This window comes from Ranitomeya imitator, chromosome 2 (assembly GCF_032444005.1).
Source record: "Ranitomeya imitator isolate aRanImi1 chromosome 2, aRanImi1.pri, whole genome shotgun sequence".
NCBI classification, from domain to species: Eukaryota; Metazoa; Chordata; class Amphibia; order Anura; family Dendrobatidae; genus Ranitomeya; species Ranitomeya imitator.
Window position 1 is genome coordinate 348,315,431 of NC_091283.1, and position 19,349 is coordinate 348,334,779.

The 19,349-nt window shown below is 43.0% G+C and overlaps 1 protein-coding gene across 1 annotated transcript in view; it reads right to left on the minus strand.

Annotated features, from left to right (window-relative positions):
- Positions 1-19,349, minus strand: part of LOC138666536 (zinc finger protein 420-like) — a 68,691-nt gene that overhangs the window by 18,233 nt on the left and 31,109 nt on the right. Inside the window, exon 8 of the mRNA XM_069754748.1 lies at positions 605-657. Within this exon, the coding sequence (XP_069610849.1) occupies positions 605-657 (53 nt within the window). The remainder of the gene's footprint in view (positions 1-604; positions 658-19,349) is intronic.

A 19,349-nucleotide genomic window follows, 5' to 3' on the forward strand; every position in this document is an offset into this window, starting at 1 on the left:
CTCTCTTATGTTTTATTTAGATAATTGCGAACAAAGCCAAAGAAGGCAGAAACGTTGGTTCTAACGTTAATGCCAAGTGTGTCTGTTTCAATAAAAAAACACAAATTTAAATTTTCAAATTACCTATCGTGCCTGAAGGATTTCTATACTATTGGCGATTTCCTCTTCCGGACGCCGGCACCGTTTTAGGATTGCCGTTCCCTTCTCTGTGAATTACACTATGGACATAGACAATGGAGAAGAGGGAGAAATGACGTTCTGTTCAATCTAGTGTCCCCCAGCGAGGAAGTGCCTCACCATACCGTGACCTATCAATACTGTTCCCACATACAGGGCCCTCAGTGCATTATCTGTACTCTAAGAGGTGTCACTGTTACATAGGACTGCAAGTGATATCCACTATATTATCTGTGCTAGGAGTTATCATTGTGTTATCTGTGCTGTTACATAGGACTGCAGGGAACATCTACTGCATTTTCTGTAATCACAGAGTTATCACCATGTTATGTTTGGTATTACATAGGACTGCAAGTAACAGCCACCACATTACATATTGTGACCAGCGGCTAATCCTGATAGAGAATAACGGGGCTCCAGCACCTACCTCCACCTGCAGAGCCGCACTCCACATATATGGCTGCTCTGTGCGCACAGGACCTGTGATGAGGTCACAGGAGGGGAGGAGTCAGGGGTCACATGATCAGGGGCCTCTGCAAAACTATGTAGCAGAGGTTGGGGTGTGCAGAGCTTAAAGGGACTCTGTCACCTGAATTTGGAGGGAACAATCTTCAGCCATAGGGGCGGGGTTTTCGGGTGTTTGATTCACCCTTTCCTTACCCGCTGGCTGCCATATTGGATTGAAGTTCATTCTCTGTCCTCCGTAGTACACGCCTGCACAAGGCAAGATTGTTGACTGTATAATATCTTTGTACACTTGTAGGTTACAAGAAGTGAGGGGAGTCTAACACGATATATAACATATAATAACACCTGTATCCAGCATTACAGCTCAGTCCTATTTACTGCTTTTAGATGCAGTACCAAGAAGAGCCGCTACTTTACCTACATAACTGGATCTCGTAGATAATGAAGGGATTGAGACGACCAAAGACTATGAAACCTCATTCTGATGCTCCATAAACTTTGCCTACAGCCACTTTTAGTTCCGCTGCGCAGCACGAGACCCGGTGACTCTGAAGAGTGGTGACATCAGTAACGTCACCGCTCTTCAGATATTCGGGTCTTGTGCTGACCTTGGTGACTGTGAACAGTGGTATTGTTACTACCGTCACCGCTCTTCAGAGTCGCTGGGTCTCTCCAGGTCTGGGCTAGTAGTGGGGGTGTCTGATAGACACCTCTCCATTACTTACACCAGGGATTGATAGCAGCTGATATTACACAGCTGACATCAACCCTAAAAATCATTACACATACCAGAATTAAATGCTTTGGCGGCTGGGAAAAGCAGTAGAGTTAGCGCTATTCCCAGGCGCCTGGTGCTAACTACAACTGTGGTCATCCTTGCCTGGTCTCCCTGCGAAGCATTTCTGCTGTATTTACATGCGCTGATCTCAGGCCGCTAAACGAGTGTGATCAACAATACTGAAGTCTTTCGCTTGTTTCCCGGCCTCTTTACACCAACTGAGAAACAAAAACAGAGAACAAACAACCGAACAAATGCCCAAAATAAAGTTCAAATAATTTTATTAATTCAAAAATATACCAATTGGTAGGGGGAAAGAAACCAACAAAAAGGCACAACAACAAGGAGACAGGGCAAAATACAATCCTGCAATGGTAAAAAGATGGCATAATATAAATAGAAATAAATAAATATAAAGCCAACCACAGAATTGAAAAAATATATATATGCATGCACTAAACTAATGAAAAATTGAAAAAAAAATGAACAAAATGGGTGGTACACCTTTAAAAAAGACCCAAAAGGCTTAACAAAATAAGGCAAATGTAATGACTGCAATTGCAGTAAAAGATGTAGAAATATAAATATATAAATATATAAAACCCAATATTTGAAAAAGAAAATGAAAATTAGTGCGGCTACATATGTGCTTTGACACAAATAAGGAGTACAGGGGACTGCTACACAAATTAAAGACACTGTGACATGTGTCACATAGAGTAAATCCTATGTTACAGCTGATAGCTAAAGTAAATTGTCTACGAGCAGGCTTTACCTGTAATACTACCCTTCTCCTGGATGTGCCAGTTCCCGACGCGCGTTTCGGCGTCAGCCTTCGTCAGGGGGTTTCTTTCCCCCTACCAATTGGTATATTTTTGAATTAATAAAATTATTTGAACTTTATTTTGGGCATTTGTTCGGTTGTGTGTTCTCTGTTTTTGTATATATATTTTTTCCGATTTGTCCTCACTATGTCCATTCTGGGATACACATAATATATACACATATTATCTTTTATTGGGTGTCCTACTAAGTGACTGTAGCACTTATGTATCCCTTGCCTTGAGTCTTTTTTATTTAATCATATTTGCTGTGTTTTGCACAGGTTTTTCGCTCTGGCCACCAACTGAGAAAGAATGAAGGGAACAGACCAATCACTATTAGATCAATCTGTCCCCATACAGTATCATGTAATCAGCAGCACGTCTACAGTTTACACGAGCGATGTGCTGCTGAGAACAAGGATTTCTGTTCCCACATAAACAATCCAATCACTCCATGAATAGGCAGCATTTTGCTTGTTTAGTATAATACACCCCATAGTCCTCCATCTACTATATAATTGTCTAAGCGTCACTTCCGTCTGTTTGTCTGTCACGGATATTCATTGGTCGCGGCCTCTGTCTGTCAAGGAAATCCAAATCGCTGATTGGTCGCGGCAAAACAGCCACGACCAATCAGCGACGGGCACAGTCCGGAAGAAAATGGCCGCTCCTTACTCCCCGCAGTCAGCGCCCGGCGCCCGCATACTCCCCTCCGGTGACCGCTCACACATGGTTAATGCCAGTGGTAACGGACCGCGTTATGCCGCGGGTAACTCACTCCGTTACCGCCGCTATTAACCCTGTGTGACCAAGTTTTTACTATTGATGCTGCCTATGCAGCGTCAATAGTAAAAGGATCTAATGTTAAAAATAATTGAAAAAAATAAAAAAATCATTATATACTCGTACTCACCTTCCACCACCTTTCCCTCTCTTTGCCACGCTCCGGTAACCGCTCCATGCAAGCGGCAAGTTCCGGTGCCAACGATGGTATGTGAGAAGCACCTGCCATGACGTCACGGTCATGTGACTGCGACGTCATCACACCCTGGGACCGGAAGCTGCCAACAGAACTACAAGTGGCCCTCGGATCGGAAGGTGAGTATGTTTATTTTTTAACCTGTGACATACGTGGCTGGGCAATATACTACGTAGCTGGGCAATATACTACGTGGCTCTGTGCTGTATACTACGTCACTGGGCAATACACTACGTAACTGGGCAATATACTGCGTGGCTGGGCAATATGCTCTGTGCTGTATACGGCATCGCTGGGCAATATACTACGTGACTGGGCAATATACTACGTTGCTCTGTGCTGTATACTACGTCACTGGGCAATATACTACATAACTGGGCAATATACTACGTAACTGGGCAATATACTACGTCGCTGGGCAATATACTACGTGACTGGGCAATATACTACGTGGCTCTGTGCTGTATACTACGTCACTGGGCAATATACTACGTAACTGGGCAATATACTACGTAACTGGGCAATATACTACGTGGCTGCGCAATATACTCTGTGCTGTATACTACGTCGCTGGGCAATATACTACGTGACTGTGCAATATACTACGTCGCTGGGCAATATACTACGTGGCTGAGCAATATAATACGTCACTTGGCAATATACTACGTGACTGGGCAATATACTACGTCATTGTGTAATATACTACGTGACTGGGCAATATACCACGTCGCTGTGCAATATACTACGTGACTGAGCAATGTACTACGTCGCTGGGCAATATACTACGTGGCTGGGCAATATACTACGTGACTGGGCAATATACTACGTGGGTTGTGCAATATACTACGTGGCTCTGTGCTGTATACTACATCACTGGGCAATATACTACGTAACTGGGCAATATACTACGTGACTGGGCAATATACTACGTGACTGGGCAATATACTATGTGACTGGGCCATATACTACGTCGCTGTGCAATATACTACGTGGCTCTGTGCTGAATACTACGTCGCTGGGCAATATACTACGTCGCTGGGCAATATACTACGTGGCTGGGCAATATACTACATGACTGGGTAATATACTATGTGACTGGGCCATATACTACGTCGCTGTGCAATATACTACGTGACTGGGCAATATACTATGTGGACTGGGCAATATACTACGTGGGCTGTGCAATATACTACGTGGCTGGGTAATATACTACGTGACTGGGCAATATACTACGTAACTGGGCAATATACTATGTGGCTGGGCAATATACTACGTGGGCTGCGTAATATACTACGTGGCTGGGTAATATACTACGTGACTGGGCAATATACTACATAACTGGGCAATATACTATGTGACTGGGCAATATACTACGTGGCTCTGCGCTGTATACTATGTCGCTGGGCAATATACTACGTGGACATGCATATTCTAGAATACCCGATGCGTTAGAATCGGGCCACCATCTAGTATATTATAATGTGCACCACAGTCCTCCATATAGTATAATACACTCCTCAGTCCTCCATATAGTACAGTATACTCCTCTTAGTCCTCCATATAGTATAATACACTCCTCAGTCCTCCATATCGTATAATACACTCCTCAGTCCTCCATAGAGTATAATACACTCCTCAGTCCTCCATATAGTGTAATACACTCCTCATAGTCCTCCATATATTAAAATACACTGCTCAGTCCTCCATATAGTATAATACACTCCTCACAGTGCTCTATATAGTATAATGCACCGCCATAGTACAATTAACTTCTCATAGTATAATGCACCCCATAGATCTTCATATAGTATAATGTATTCCCCATAGTCCTTGATACAGTATAATGCAGCCCACATATAGTATAATAATGCCACCCCCAGAGTATAATGCAGCCACCCCCCAGGATATATTGTAGCCCCGAGTATAATGTAACCCCCCAGAGACTATAATGCAGCCATTTATCACTCATTGATATATTTAAAAAAAAAAACCATAAAATCCTCACCTCTCCTCGTGCCCCGCGCTGCTCCTTGCTCCAGTCTCAGCAGCTGCAGTCTGCCCGGCACACAGCAGGTACGCGATGATATGACGTCACCGTGCACCCGCAGTGTCAGAGGCAGAGCGGGGAATGATGGGAGAGGGAGGGTCAGCGGACGCTCTCTCCTCCATCATTGCATACAACTGTATCGGCGTCATAGACGCCGGTATAGTTGAATGCGGCAGCGCTGGCGGGGGGGGGGGGGGGGGTTGAGTCGGCCCAGTGACAGAGCGTGCAGGGATCGAGCGGCCCACTACTGGCACCGGCCCTTCTGGCATTTGCCAGAAGTGCCCGATGCTCAGTCCGGCCCCGGATCTGGGCATCAGAACTGGCATCAAAGTGGGCAGACATTCAATTTTGGCCATTTGAATAAGTAACTTATGTTTTTAAGGAGTTAAATGACTTTGGGCCCTCTGATCTGACACTTAAAATACACAGATTGCGATGCCGTGCATCAAAACCAGGTCCCTCCAGCCTGGCCCAAAAGGGTTCTGGGCACCAGAACTGCCATCAAAGTGGGCAAACAGCCAATTTTCACAGATTTGAATAAGTAACTGATGTTTTAAGGGGTTAAATGCCTTTGGGCCAGATACCACAGTGCATACATATAGAACAGGGAGCCCCACATCAAAAACAGGTCCATCCAGCCTGGCCCAAATGGGTTCTGGGCATCAGAACTGGCATCAACGTGGGCAAACAGCTGATTTTCACAGATTTGAATAAGTAACTGATGTCCTTATGGGGTTAAATGACTTTGGGCCACTGATCTGACACTTAGGCTGTGTGCATACGTTGCGTATTTTTCGCGTTTTTTCGCTATAAAAATGCGATAAAACTGTTTAAAATATGCATACATATGCATCCCATCATTTAGAATGCATTCCGCAATATTTGTGCATATGCTGCGTTTTTTTCTGCGAAAAAAACGCATTGCAGAAAAAAAAACGCAGCATGTTCATTAATTTTGCAGATTTTTTGTGGATTTCTCACTATATTATTGCATCCCAGAACCTCCGGAAAAAATGCAAAAAGTCCGCAAAAAACTGCGAGAAATATGCAAAAAAAAAAAAAAAAAACGGGAAAAATCCGAATGCGGATTTCTTGCAGAAAATGTCCAGTTTTGTTCAGGAAATTTCTGCAAGAAATCCTGACGTGTGCACATAGCCTTAAATACACAGATAGCGATTCCCTGCATCAAACCCTCGTCCCTTCAGCCTGGCCCAAATGGGTTCTGGGCACCACACTTGGCATCAAAATGGGAAAATAGTGGGTCAGTTTTGGAATTGCCTTGTGTCTCGGATCTCACCGGGATCCCAGCAATCTGTCACGGTTCACGGGGAAGATACCTTTATCATCTCCACCACTCACACCAATTTGTCACAAACCAGGGTTGCTTGGTTACCCCTGGTTCCTTCTGAAGGGGATTTATCTATATTCCACTTCCCAGTTCCGGTTTGGAACTTGCAGCCTCTGGCGCCCCCTTACCCTCAAGTCAGTCGGGGTACTGCACCTATGGTAATTAGGCGCCAGAAAGGCTGCCTGCTATGTACTGACTATTGGGCACGCTGCAGCAAGGGTGATGTAACTACTCCCACTCGGGCAGGAACAATAATTATCAATGCCGCCGTCGCTACAAAGCCTCCCAAATGCACAGAACAAAGTATGCTGCTACCAGCTCCGATTTTCAAAGTATTGACGGGTCCGGAGCCAACCCAAATCAGTAGCGTAATTCACCTCAGAGGACGCGACGATTCTTTTAGAGCATGGAGAGACAAGCTAGTAATTTTATATTTTACTCCAAAAAAAGGTAGGCAGTGTTTACAAAGTATAAAAAGATATTATAAAGGAGACAAATCATATGTACAATACAATTACAAATAAAAAAGCAATTAAACGTGGAAATACACTTTCATAGCATTATGTCATCTTATCTCATGACTGGCCATGTGCTGTGGAGGAAGGGATACATCAAGATGCATGCCACGAATCTGTATCTCAACTAGACTCCGGACAAAGACGCTGCAAAAATGCTCTCTCACTAAGTTATTCCTAGCCCAAAACCTAGACACTCCCACCTATGGTGACATCACTTAGAGGCTGACACCTCCCCTTTACTTAGAATATGAAAATTATTTTTATGCATATCTCGCTGTATGAAACTCATATATGAAATACACCAGGTTCTCAAGGTGCACCACGTCGGGGTGATTCTTTAAAGTGTAAGCACGGTGTACTTACATGAACCGCTTAAGGAGAAATCCACGTTTTGCACTCGTTGCGTTTAGCTGCTAGCGGTTTCAATGAGTGATAGATCTATCGATGGATATAATTCTTATATCTCTAGGCCGAATCGTTGCCAGAATGTCACTTTAATGGAACAAAGAATCTCACGGTGGCTACACCAGTTTCAACTAGTACCATGTGGGAGGGGGTATGAGTAGTTTTAGGGAGACTGCTCTGCAGCGTAAAGCAATAAAACTTCAGTGATTATAGAAAGGGTTTTGAATTACAACCACAGCATCAGGGAGTGTGAGAAGAGGGTGGGGTCGGGATGGCTTACAGCGTGTGTCTGCTCAGCTTCAAGGGATGTAGCAGAGCTCAGTGTGCGTGATCCCGGACAATCAAATACCTCATGTTCCTGACACCTTGGTTACAGCATCATAACCCTGTTATTAACTGGGTTACTGCGGAAATTGTTCAATGGGGGTCTCACTGTGTTTACCAATGTTGTAAATCTGTGTCCTTGTCTAAGTCCTTGAAGTCTGTATCTGTGTTGTCTGTTGGTCTGGAAGGTATTCCGGAGTACCTGAAGGACTTTGAAAATGTGTTATCTGAAAGAGAGACTGAGGTTCTGCCGCCACTGTATGTGTTTTTCGTCCGGCGGAAACAGCTTGTTGACAGATCCGGCAAAAAACGGATGAAACACGTGGCCATCAGGCACAATCCGGTGCTAATACAACTCTATGAGAAAAAACGGATCCAGCAGAAAAAAACGGATCTTTTTTTTCAAAACTCGCCAGATTGTGCCTGACGGCAAAAACCTGATGTGTGAAATTAGCCAGATAGATGTATGGATAGAAACATCTATGTATCTATAGATTCATAGATAAGCCGATGACATGGGGTCCCCCTATATTTTATAGCCAGAAAGTCTACACAAGCAGCTGCGGGCTGATATTCATAGCCTAGAGAGGGGCCATGGATATTGCCCTCCCCCCCCCCCCCGGCTACAAATACCAACCCGCAGCCGCCCCAGAAATGGCGCATCTGTAAGATGTGCCAATTCTGTCACTTAGCCCCTCTCTTCCCACTCCCGAGTAGCGGTGGGATATGGGGTAATATGGGGTTAATGTCACCTTGCTATTGTAAGGTGACATTAAGCCGGGTTAATAATGGAGAGGTGTCAATAAGACGCCTATCCATTATTAATCCTAGAGTAGTGAGAGTTAAAAACAAAATAAAGACACTGCCAGAAAAAAGTATTTTATTATTCTTAATTTAACCATACTTACCATAGTTCAGCGGCTGCAAAAAACGTAAAATCATAAACCGTATACTCCCTGTCCAACGCAGTCCAATTAATCACGAGTGTCCCACGACGATCTCCCCTATAGAACAGTGACATCGGGTGATGTCACTGCTCTATAGGACCTCCAGTGACACACTGACAGGAGACAATGGCTCCTGCAGTGTATCACTGAGAGGTTACTGTAGTTCACTGGTCTCACTTTATGGCATTTGCTGCGTGGGAACTTTCTCACACAGCAATGCCAAAAGTGAGACTAGGGACTATTTTTTACAGTGGCGGAGGAATACAGTGCAGAAGGATACCTTCCTCCCGTCATTGTATTCCTGGAGCCCCTAGAGAGCGGTCGCATCAGCTGATGCTGCTGCTCTCCACGGGAGATCGTCGTGGGACACTCGTGGATTTCTGTGGATCACGGAGTATATTGTTTGTTTGTTATTTTAATATTTTTTGCAGGTGACACTGGCTTCGGGGATCAAAGTGACAAGTGATGGTGAGTATATACTCTATGTTATATGTACTGTATGTCTATATGTATGTAATGTATGAATGTACTGTATGTAGTATGTATGTTGTAGTCCCATCGGACGATGCTTGCACACACACACAAAGACCCCTAACAGGCACGCACAGACCCCCGGCAGCCCGCACAGACCACCGGAAGGCCCGCACAGACCCCGGCAGGCCCACACAGACTCACGACGGTCACACACAGACACGCAGTCTCCGCCCACGCACCGCCCACACTCCATTATAGTGCATCATGACATAATTTCAGCAGCCAATCACAGCCATGCCATTAGTTAACATGGCTAACATGCCTAACAGGATGTGCCCACACTTCTTAGGATCCTCATTGGCTGAATAAAATCAAACTGGCTCATTGCAATATGGGAACTTCCGATTCCGGTATTCGATATTCTAAAAGTATCGGAACTCAGTATCGGAACTCCGATACAGCGAATATCGGTCGATACCCGATATTGCAGTATCGGAATGCTCAACACTACTTACGACCATGTGATATTTCAGTTTTTCTTTTTAAATAAAGTTGCAAAAATTACTACATTTCTGTTTTTTTTTCAGTCCAGATGGGGTGCAGAGTGTACATTAATGATAAAAAATTAACTTTTTTGAATTTAATAAATGGCTCCAATGAAACAAAGAGTGAAAAATTTAAAGGAGTCTGAATACTTTCCATACCCACTGTATGTAATCTTACAAGTGTATGTTTTATTAATGTAAATTACAGTATTTACATGAGTATAAGCCGAGATTTCCAGCCCATTTTTTTAGGCTGAAAGTGCCCCTCTCAGCTTATACTCGAGTCATTCCCAGGGGGTCAACGGCGGAGGGGAAGTGCGGCTGTCACATCGTACTCACCTGCTCCCGGCGTGGTCCCTGCTTCTCCGATGCAATGCGATGGACTCCGGCAGCTCTTCCTGTGTTCAGCGGTCACGTGGTACCGCTCATTAAAGTAATGAATATGGACGTGACTCCACTCCCATAGGGGTGGGGCGCATATTCATTACTTTAATGAGCGGTACCAGTGACCACTGAACACAGCAACAAGCTGTCGGTGCCTGGAGACCATCGCATCGGAGAAGCAGGGACCGCGCAGGGAGCAGGTGAGTATAACGGGGGAGGGTGAGCATTGCCATATTCACCTGTCCCCGTTCCACCGCCGGGCTCAGTCTTCTGCCTCCTCTGGCTGTGAGGTTTAGGTCAGAGGGCGTGATGACGTGGTTAGTGCGTGCCCTCTGCCTGAACAGTCACTGCAGAGACAGAAGACACAGCGGCGCATGGCAGTGGAACGGGGACAATATCACAAGTGCCTGAGTGACGAGAGGTGAGTATGTCATTTTTTTTTCATCTCAGCAGCAGCATATGTGGCATAATATGCTATGGAGCATCTTATGGGGCCATCAACCTTTGTGCAGCATTATATGGGGCATAATCTATGGCGCACCTTATGGGGACATCAACCTTTGTGCAGCATTATATGGGACATAATCTATGGAGCATCTTATGGGGCCATCAATCTTTGTGCAGCATTATATGGGTCATAAACTATGGAGCATCTTAAGAGGCTATCAACGTTTGTGCAGCATTATATGGGGCATAAACTATGGAGCATCTTAAGAGGCTATCAACGTTTGTGCAGCATTATATGGGGCATAAACTATGGAGCATCTTAAGAGGCTATCAACGTTTGTGCAGCATTATATGGGGCATCATCTATTGAGCATCTTATGGGACCATCAATCTTTGTGCAGCATTATATGGGGCATAATATTCAATGGAGCGTCTTATGGGGCCTATCATGAACTTTATGGAGCATTAAATGGATATGGATATTCAAGAACACTTAACCCACTGATGTCTCAATCAATTTTACTTTTATTGGTATCTATTTTTATTTTTGAAGTTTACCAGTAGCTGCTGCATTTCCCACCCTAGGTTTATACTCGAGTCAATAAGTTTTCAGTTTTTGTGGCAAAATTAGTGGTTTCGGCTTATACTCGGGTCAGCTTATACTTGAGTATATATGGTAGGTCTTAATCCTTCCCGTCCCTCACACTAGAGGTACTTTTTGGTATCATGTGTTTAATTTTATTCTAATAAAGTATATGTATTTTGACCTATTCTTTAGTTGGGTCCACTTTTACTATTTTCGCATGATTTATGCGGTAGAATAATAATTGTTTTTATCTACTATCCCGTTCAGGGACACATTTTTATTGATCACTCCTTTTTTTATATAAATTTTTATACAGATATATTGTATATTTTTACAAATATGGGCATTTTTAATTTTATTCAATATGGGATTGTCCATTTCATCGTTTTATAGTCACACAATATTTTGTCCATCATATTTTAATAATCACATTTACATAACACCTATCTTTTTAATCAGCAGGTATATTTTGCATATCTCGGCTATTTCACCCTTAACCCCTCTGTGACCTTAGACGTACTATCCCGTCGAGGTGCCCTGGGCTTATCTGACCCTGGACGGGATAGTACGTCATAGCCGATCGGCCGCGCTCACGGGGGGAGCGCGGCCGATCGCGGCCGGGTGTCAGCTGCTTATCGCAGCTGACATCCGGCACTATGTGCCAGGAGCGGTCACAGACCGCCCCCGGCACATTAACCCCTGGCACACCGCGATCAAAGATGATCGCGATGTGCCGGCGGTGCAGGGAAGCACCGCGCAGGGAGGGGGCTCCCTGCGGGCTTCCCTGAGCCCCCCGCAGCAACGCGATGTGATCGCGTTGCTGCGAGGGTCTCCTCACCTCCCTCCCTGCTCGAGCCCCGGATCCAAGATGGCCGCGGATCCGGGTCCTGCAGGGAGGGAGGTGGCTTCACAGAGCCTGCTCAGAGCAGGCACTGTGAAGCAGCCTGCACTCCTATCAGATCAGTGATCTGACAGAGTGCTGTGCAAACTGTCAGATCACTGATCTGTGATGTCCCCCCCTGGGACAAAGTAAAAAAGTTAAAAAAAAATTTTCCAAATGTGTAAAAAAAATAAAAAAAAATATTCCAAAATAATGAAAAAAAAAAAAAAATATTATTCCCATAAATACATTTCTTCATCTAAATAAAAAAAAAAAACCAATAAAAGTACACATATTTAGTATCGCCGCGTCCGTAACGACCCGACCTATAAAACTGTCCCACTAGTTAACCCCTTCAGTAAACACCGTAAGAAAAAAAAAAAAAAAACGAGGCAAAAAACAACGCTTTATTATCATACCGCCGAACAAAAAGTGGAATAACACGCGATCAAAAGGACAGATATAAATAACCATGGTACCGCTGAAAGCGTCATATTGTCCCGCAAAAAAAGAGCTGCCATACAGCATCATCAGCAAAAAAATAAAAAAGTTATAGTCCTGAGAATAAAGCGATGCAAAAATAATTATTTTTTCTGTAAAATAGTTTTTATCGTATAAAAGCACCAAACCATAAAAAAATGATATAAATGAGGTATCGCTGTAATCGTACTGACCCGAAGAATAAAACTGATTTATCAATTTTACCAAACGCGGAACGGTATAAACGCCTCCCCCAATAGAAATTCATGAATAGCTGGCTTTTGGTCATTCTTCCTCACAAAAATCGGAATAAAAAGCGATAAAAAAATGTCACGTGCCCAAAAATGTTTTCAATAAAAACGTCAACTCGTCCCGCAAAAAACAAGACCTCACATGACTCTGTGGACCAAAATATGGAAAAATTATAGCTCTCAAAATGTGGTATTGCAAAAAATATTTTTTGCAATAAAAAGGGTCTTTCAGTGTGTGACGGCTGCCAATCATAAAAATCCGCTAAAAAACTCGCTATAAAAGTAAATCAAACCCCCCTTCATCACCCCCTTAGTTAGGGAAAAATAAAAAAAAATGTATTTATTTCCATTTTCCCATTAGGGCTAGGGTTAGGGCTAGGGTTAGGGCTAGGGTTAGTGCTAGGGTTAGGGTTAGGGTTAGGGCTAGGGTTAGGGCTAGGGTTAGGGTTAGGGCTAGGGTTAGGGCTAGGGTTAGGGCTAGGGTTAGGGCTAGGGTTAGGGCTAGGGTTAGGGCTAGGGCTAGGGTTAGGGTTAGGGCTAGGGTTAGGGCTAGGGTTAGGGCTAGGGTTAGGGTTAGGGCTAGGGTTAGGGCTAGGGTTAGGGCTAGGGTTAGGGTTAGGGTTGGGGCTACAGTTAGGGTTGGGGCTAAAGTTAGGGTTAGGGTTTAGATTACATTTACAGTTGGGAATAGGGTTGGGATTAGGGTTAGGGGTGTGTCAAGGTTAGAGGTGTGGTTAGGGTTACCGTTGGAATTAGGGTTAGGGGTGTGTTTAGATTAGGGTTTCAGTTATAATTGGGGGGTTTCCACTGTTTCGGCACATCAGGGGCTCTCCAAACACGACATGGCGTCCGATCTCAATTCCAGCCAATTCTGCGTTGAAAAAGTAAAACAGTGCTCCTTCCCTTCCGAGCTCTCCTGTGTGCCCAAACAGGGGTTTACCCCAACATATGGGGTATCAGCGTACTCAGGACAAATTGGACAACAACTTTTGTGGACCAATTTCTCCTGTTACCCTTGGGAAAATACAAAACTGGGGGCTAAAAAATAATTTTTGTGGGAAAACAAAAAGATTTTTTATTTTCACGGCTCTGCGTTATAAACTGTAGTGAAACACTTGGGGGTTCAAAGTTCTCACAACACATCTAGATAAGTTCATTGAGGGGTCTAGTTTCCAATATGGGGTCACTTGTGGGGGGTTTCTACTGTTTAGGTACATTAGGGGCTCTGCAAACGCAATGTGACGCCTGCAGACCAATCCATCTAAGTCTGCATTCCAAATGATGCTCCTTCCCTTCCGAGCCCTCCCATGCGCCCAAACAGTGGTTCCCCCCCACATATCGGGTATCAGCGTACTCAGGACAAATTGGACAACAACATTTAGGGTCCAATTTCTCCTGCTAACCTTGGAAAAATACAAAACTGGGGGCTAAAATATAATTTTTGTGGAAAAAAAATATTTTTTATTTGCATGGGTCTGCGTTATAAACTGTAGTGAAATACTTGGGGGTTCAAAGCTCTCACAACACATCAAGATGAGTTCCTTAGGGGGTCTACTTTCCAAAATGGTGTCACTTGTGGGGGGTTTCTACTGTTTAGGTACATTAGGGGCTCTGCAAACGCAATGTGACGCCTGCAGACCATTCCATCTAAGTCTGCATTCCAAATGGCGCTCCTTCCCTTCCGAACCCTCCCATGCGCCCAAACGGTGGTTCCCCCCCACATATGGGGTATCAGCGTACTCAGGACAAATTGGACAACAACTTTTGGGGTCCAATTTCTCCTGTTACCCTAGGGAAAATACAAAACTGGGGGCTAAAAAATAATTTTTGTGGGAAAAAAATTTTGTTTTATTTTTATGGCTCTGCATTATAAACTTCTGTGAAGCCCTTGGTGGGTCAAAGTGCTCACCACACATCCAGATAAGTTCCTTAGGGGGTCTACTTTCCAAAATGGTGTCACTTGTGGGGGGTTTCAATGTTTAGGCACATCAGTGGCTCTCCAAACGCAACATGGCGTCCCATCTCAATTCCTGTCAATTTTGCATTGAAAAGTCAAACGGCGCTCCTTCCCTTCCGAGCTCTCCCATGCGCCCAAACAGTGGTTTACTGCCACATATGGGGTATCAGCGTACTCGGGACAAATTGGACAACAACTTTTGAGGTCCAATTTCTTTTCTTACCCTTGGAAAAATAAAAAATTGGGGGCAAAAATATAATTTTTGTGAAAAAATATGATTTTTTATTTTTACGGTTCTGCATTATAAACTTCTGTGAAGCACTTGGTGGGTCAAAGTGCTCACCACACCTCTAGATAAGTTCCTTAGGGGGTCTACTTTCCAAAATGGTGTCACTTGTGGGGGGTTTCAATGTTTAGGCACATCAGTGGCTCTCCAAACGCAACATGGCGTCCCATCTCAATTTCTGTCAATTTTGCATTGAAAAGTCAAACTGCGCTCCTTCCCTTCCGAGCTCTCCCATGCGCCCAAACAGTGGTTTACTGCCACATATGGGGTATCAGCGTACTCAGGACAAATTGGACAACAACTTTTGAGGTCCAATTTCTTCTCTTACCCTTGGAAAAATAAAAAATTGGGGGCAAAAATATAATTTTTGTGAAAAAATATGATTTTTTATTTTTACGGTTCTGCATTATAAACTTCTGTGAAGCACTTGGTGGGTCAAAGTGCTCACCACACATCCAGATAAGTTCCTTAGGGGGTCTACTTTCCAAAATGGTGTCACTTGTGGGGGGTTTCAATGTTTAGGCACATCAGTGGCTCTCCAAACGCAACATGGCGTCCCATCTCAATTCCTGTCAATTTTGCATTGAAAAGTCAAATAGCGCTCCTTCCCTTCCGAGCTCTCCCATGCGCCCAAACAGTGGTTTACTGCCACATATGGGGTATCAGCGTACTCAGGACAAATTGGACAACAACTTTTTGGGTCCAATTTCTCCTGTTACCCTTGGTAAAATAAAACAAATTGGAGCTGAAGTAAATTTTTTGTGTAAAAAAGTTAAATGTTCATTTTTATTTAAACATTCCAAAAATTCCTATTAAACACCTGAAGGGTTAATAAACTTCTTGAATGTGGTTTTGAGCACCTTGAGGGGTGCAGTTTTTAGAATGGTGTCACACTTGGGCATTTTCTATCATATAGACCCCTCAAAATGACTTCAAATGAGACGTGGTCCCTAAAAAAAAATGGTGTTGTAAAAATGAGAAATTGCTGGTCAACTTTTAACCCTTATAACTCCCTAACAAAAAAAAAAATTGGTTCCAAAATTATGCTGATGTAAAGGAGACATGTGGGAAATGTTACTTATTAAGTATTTTGTGTGACATATCTCTGTGATTTAATTGCATAAAAATTCAAAGTTTGAAAATTGCGAAATTTTCAAAATTTTCGCCAAATTTCCGTTTTTTTCACAAATAAACGCAGGTACTATCAAAGAAATTTTACCACTATCATGAAGTACAATATGTCACGAGAAAACAATGTCAGAATCACCAGGATCCGTTGAAGCGTTTCGGAGTTATAACCTCATAAAGGGACAGTGGTCAGAATTGTAAAAATTGGCCTGGTCATTAACGTGCAAACCACCCTTGGGGGTAAAGGGGTTAATTTTACACACACCCCACTATCATCCACTTAATTTCAACTTTTATTCATAAAGCCCACATAACAGTATGCATATATTTTTTATATACAGGTCCTTCTCAAAAAATTAGCATATAGTGTTAAATTTCATTATTTACCATAATGTAATGATTACAATTAAACTTTCATATATTATAGATTCATTATCCACCAACTGAAATTTGTCAGGTCTTTTATTGTTTTAATACTGATGATTTTGGCATACAACTCCTGATAACCCAAAAAACCTGTCTCAATAAATTAGCATATTTCACCCATCCAATCAAATAAAAGTGTTTTTTAATAACAAACAAAAAAAACATCAAATAATAATGTTCAGTTATGCACTCAATAATTGGTCAGGAATCCTTTGGCAGAAATGACTGCTTCAATGCGGCGTGGCATGGAGGCAATCAGCCTGTGACACTGCTGAGATGTTATGGAGGCCCAGGATGCTTCAATAGCGGCCTTAAGCTCAACCAGAGTGTTGGGTCTTGCGTCTCTCAACTTTCTCTTCACAATATCCCACAGATTCTCTATGGGGTTCAGGTCAGGAGAGTTGGCAGGCCAATTGAGCACAGTAATACCATGGTCAGTAAACCATTTACCAGTGGTTTTGGCACTGTGAGCAGGTGCCAGGTCGTGCTGAAAAATGAAATCTTCATCTCCATAAAGCATTTCAGCCGATGGAAGCATGAAGTGCTCCAAAATCTCCTGATAGCTAGCTGCATTGACCCTGCCCTTGATGAAACACAGTGGACCAACACCAGCAGCTGACATGGCACCCCACACCATCACTGACTGTGGGTACTTGACACTGGACTTCAGGCATTTTGGCATTTCCTTCTCCCCAGTCTTCCTCCAGACTCTGGCACCTTGATTTCCGAATGACATGCAAAATTTGCTTTCATCAGAAAAAAGTACTTGGGACCACTTAGCAACAGTCCAGTGCTGCTTCTCTGTAGCCCAGGTCAGGCGCCTCTGCCGCTGTTTATGGTTCAAAAGTGGCTTTACCTGGGGAATGCGGCACCTGTAGCCCATTTCCTGCACACGCCTGTGCACGGTGGCTCTGGATGTTTCCACACCAGACTCAGTCCACTGCTTCCTCAGGTTCCCCAAGGTCTGGAATCGGTCCTTCTCCACAATCTTCCTCAGGGTCCGGTCTCCTCTTCTCGTTGTACAGCGTTTTCTGCCACATTGTTTCCTTCCAACAGACTTACCATTGAGGTGCCTTGATACAGCACTCTGGGAACAGCCTATTTGTTGAGAAATTTCTTTCTGGGTCTTACCCTCTTGCTTGAGGGTGTCAATGATGGCCTTCTTGACATCTGTCAGGTCGCTAGTCTTACCCATGATGGGGGTTTTGAGTAATGAACCCGGCAGGTAGTTTATATAAGCCTCAGGTATCTTTTGCATGTGTTTAGAGTTAATTAGCTGATTCAGAAGATTAGGGTAATAGGTCGTTTAGAGAACCTTTTCTTGATATGCTAATTTATTGAGACAGGTTTTTTGGGTTATAAGGAGTTGTATGCCAAAATCATCAGTATTAAAACAATAAAAGACCTGACAAATTTCAGTTGGTGGATAATGAATCTATAATATATGAAAGTTTAATTGTAATCATTACATTATGGTAAATAATGAAATTTAACACTATATGCTAATTTTTTGAGAAGGACCTGTATATTTATATATTTTTTGTCATCTTTTTCAGATCACAAGTAATTTACTTTGTGCTTTTTCACCTCACATCTTATAGTGCATTTAATCTCAGGTTGTCTCATTCAAACATCAGGTTACATCCCAGATCTCTTAATGCACATTTGCTTCACTTTGGATACATACACCCTTTTTTTTTTAGGCGTTCTAATACTCTGAACATCGTAATACATGGCTCTGCGGGCAGTCGACGCATTGAGAATCCTCAGCCTGTGATCTATATGTGTCTGCTACATCTCTGGGCTCCTTTTCGGCAGCCTTGGGACACAGGTCACATGATCAGAGCTTGGATGCCTCATCTTCATTACACTGGTCTACAAAAAAAAAAAATTCTGGCATGGACTTTAACAACAGTTTTAGACTAATTTGAGGGTGCTGAATTCAAATCTAATCTTATAATTTCTACAGGTATATAGCCCATTTTCAATAATTCCATGATAAATATAAGTAGTGTATGAAAAGTGCCGGTTTATATGGTTCACTAAGGTAAATTTAGTTTTCATTTAGTCTCCCAATAAATGTGAGAATATCTTTGTTTTCTTTGAACATGCAAAATTCCCATTTGTTATGATAACACCCTTGTTTTCTGTGCTATTGGGACAGTAGAGCTACAGCAGAGCATTGGGTGAAAACTGAATGGCCTCAGCGACAGAGTTTGGCATCTGGCGATAAGAATGTCATCCATGATCCTCTAGTGGATAGGAAGGACATTGTCTTTCCTCCCTTACACATAAAACTTGGATTGATGAAGCAGTTCATCAAAGCTCTCAATCACAGTGGAGAATGCTTTAACTATATATGTTCAACTTTTCCTGGTCTTAGCGAAGAGAAGAAAAAGGCTGGAATATTTGATGGACCTCAAATAAGAACAGTTATGAGAGACCCAAATTTTATCACATCAATGAATGAGACAGAAGAAAGAGCTTGGAATGCATTTTGTAATGTGGTGCAGAATTTTCTAGGGAATAAGAAAGCAGACAACTATGAAGAGATTGTGGAAGAGCTACTAATGAATCTGCGAAATCTTGGATGTAGAATGAGTATCAAGATTCACTATTTACACAGCCATTTGGACTTTTTTCCAGAGAACCTTGGGAATGTGAGCGAGGAACAAGTTGAGCGTTTTCAT